A 3,063-nucleotide genomic window follows, 5' to 3' on the forward strand; every position below is an offset into this window, starting at 1 on the left:
GATTAAAAAATAATATTTTAATTACGGAAAACACATGTGTAAACAAAGTAATCCATAGCTTCTTTTTTTAACACTTTAATGTATAATTCATATTTTTTATTGAAAATGTTATCCTAAAGAAACTCACTAGACGTGAATAACATAGGATGAAAAGAAGAAGTGGAAATGAATAGTATGATCTAAACTTCACTTTCATGAGGGAAAGGAAAACAAAAGAATGTGTTGTATGAAAAGAAAGGTAGGATGGCTCGTGTGGAGAGAGAATGAAAAAGAGACAAAGTTTGATTGGTGGTGATTGAAGAGAGCCTTTCAAATTCCCCGTGAGAACTCTTTGGATGCATTCCAAATTCAGAACCCTTTTCACTCACCACCTCACCATTCTCCTCTCACAACTCCATCATATTTATCTACACATTCAAAATTCCTATTCTTCACTCATAACAAATTTACGTTAATAAATCAACTCTTAGCAAAAGGGTATTTCTGGAACTTCATATACATTTCAGACCCCACCCCCTCTTTTAAAACACCGTATATCTATCACCATATAGTTCATTGCATACCAAAATTAAAGCGTAAGGAGAAAACCAATCACTTTATAGAGAAAAAAGGAGCACAAAATGGTTTCTAAAGAGCAAAAGAGAGCATCACTGCATGAGAAGCTGCAACTTCTTCGTTCTGTCACTAACTCTCATGCAGTAATTCATATCTTTCATTTTGTTTTATTTTCTCCATGAAAATTCAGTCAACATTGTAGTCTTCCCTTCAGTTCAACTCCATTTGTTCTCTATTGTTGAATGACATGGATTCTTCTCTGCTCTATATATACCTTAGTCCCTTAATCTTCTACAAAGTTCTTGCCATCTGGATTGTCTTCTATGTATTGCATGTATACTGTCATTATTTCAGTAGAAAATTGAAGCACAAACTTATTACAATGTTAAATATATTGTTGAAATATTACCTAACAGTTCTTGTTCTTTTTGCTGGGTGGTGGCAGCTAAAGAAAACCTCGATCATAATAGATGCGTCAAAGTATATCCAGGAGTTAAAGCAAAAGGTGGAAGAATTGAATCAAGACTTAGCCAATGCACAAACTTCAACTGACCAAAATACTTTGCCTATGGTATTTAACATCATCCACATGTATATGTGTTCATTTCGACAGTTCTTGTTAATTTGCAGAAATTTTTTTTGATATTTTCTGGATGAACATAAACAGGTGACGGTAGAAACCACGGAGAAGGGTTTTGTTATTAATGTTTTTTCAGCAAAGAGTTGCCCTGGTCTGTTTGTTTCCATATTGGAGTCATTTGAAGAGATGAGTCTTAATGTGGTTGAAGCTAGGGCTACTTGCACAGACACGTTTCTGTTTCATGCTGTTGGAGGAAAAGTAAGACACAATCTTTTGTAAGCATAAATTTACACCATAGATGCTTTCTAGGCCAGTTCATTATATCATTCAGTGTCTCTCTTTTTCCCTCTCGTTACTCCATATTTTTGTAGGTCACATGCCTTGTCCTTTTCTTCAAAAGGATGAGGGACCACGTTGCTGTGATTAAAATGTTTGCATATACAGTCATGTTAGGTTTAGTTAATTACTTGGTTAATACAAGCAGAAGCTTGTTAGGTTATGATTTTGAAGTCACTAAAATGTTTTCTTCAAAGTAGAATTTGTCTCATTCTCTCTGTGTTTTCATGCATCTAATAATGACAAATAATATTGTGACTTGTGCAGAATGAAGAACAAGGTAAGAATATTGATGCACGAGCTGTGAAACAGGCAATGGGACAAGCGATAAAGAATTGGAGCCAAAATGCTGACCAAAAGTAATAAAATGTCAGCTTTTACATTTATGTTATTTATATCTTCTGTGTGCATTTTCTTTATCTAGTTTAAGCATTTTCTTCCATTTAGACCTAACTTGTAGTTTTGTTGATCGAGGAATCAATCGAGCTTCTATGATTCATATGTTTGTAGAAGACTTCACTGAAATATCTAAATTTTCAGATGTTTATGTGCATGGTATGTTAGAGTTTCACAACTTCAAAAGTTTCTTACTTGAAATCGTGCACAAGAGCTTTTCTGTGTAACAAACAAAATTTTCGGGTAAAGAGTAGTACGGTTGAATATATATATATGATCCAGTTACACAAATAAACGTGAAACGACACCGTACATAAACAATAAGAAAATGTCCCCACTTTTGAGGGATAAAACGAATGAAGTACTACAGAACTAGGAAAGAAGTGACCTTGCTCGAAGCACACACTCAAAGTTGACACTAGTTTGCACCTCTAAATAATGTTTTTTTCAAAGCAATACCTTAATCATAATGATGATTTAATGAATACATGATCTTAACTACGTACTGTTACATCTTCTCAGCAAACAAATCATAAAGGAAAAAAAAAAAAAGATCATTAATTTAATTTCGAAATATCATTTTAAAGGAGAAAAAATTAGTAGGAATCAGGGTACAAGTGCAGTCAATTTTAATAGTTCTTGGCAATATTCTCTTTTGAAAAGAGTCTTTTTCAAACATTCTCTTTATTATTGATTAAAAATTATTAATTTTACACATATAGTTTCCTATTTAATAATTCTCTACTCATCTTAATTATTAGGTTCTAGTAAATTCAACCTAATAAAAAAAGGTTTTGAGAAGAATGTTAAAAAATATTATCTGATTGGTATTTTTGGAGCCATGGAAATATTTTACGCTCAAAATTTTTAATGTGTTTTAAAGTTTATTTATCAGCATAAAATTTGAGTTTTTCTATCTTTATTTAACAACTATAGGTTTAATAAATATCACATTGTTCCACCAATATAACAGAAAACATTATATATATTGACTGTTTTTTTAAGGGATAATGATATTTTAACTCATATTTTTTAATTCATTTTTAACCTACTGTTTCAATTATCATTAGATCATTTATTTTGATTCTTTTTAATAATGTGATGTGATGATCTAATAATGATTAAAAATGGGTCAAAAAAAATGGGTTAAAGTATCATTATCTTTTTTAAAAGAAATGGATAAACACATTCAACTT

General features: G+C 31.3%; 1 protein-coding gene across 1 annotated transcript; it reads left to right on the forward strand.

The window, feature by feature from the left end:
* The first annotated feature begins 568 nt into the window (after nucleotides 1-568).
* Nucleotides 569-2,021, forward strand: LOC114165367. Its single transcript, XM_028050015.1, has 4 exons — nucleotides 569-698; nucleotides 1,001-1,126; nucleotides 1,223-1,393; nucleotides 1,739-2,021. The coding sequence occupies exons 1-4, from the start codon at nucleotides 621-623 to the stop codon at nucleotides 1,832-1,834; spliced, it is 471 nt and encodes a 156-aa protein (XP_027905816.1). The 5' UTR covers nucleotides 569-620; the 3' UTR covers nucleotides 1,835-2,021.
* Nucleotides 2,022-3,063: the final 1,042 nt, after the last annotated feature.

Source organism: Vigna unguiculata, chromosome 1, assembly GCF_004118075.2.
Source record: "Vigna unguiculata cultivar IT97K-499-35 chromosome 1, ASM411807v1, whole genome shotgun sequence".
NCBI classification, from domain to species: Eukaryota; Viridiplantae; Streptophyta; class Magnoliopsida; order Fabales; family Fabaceae; genus Vigna; species Vigna unguiculata.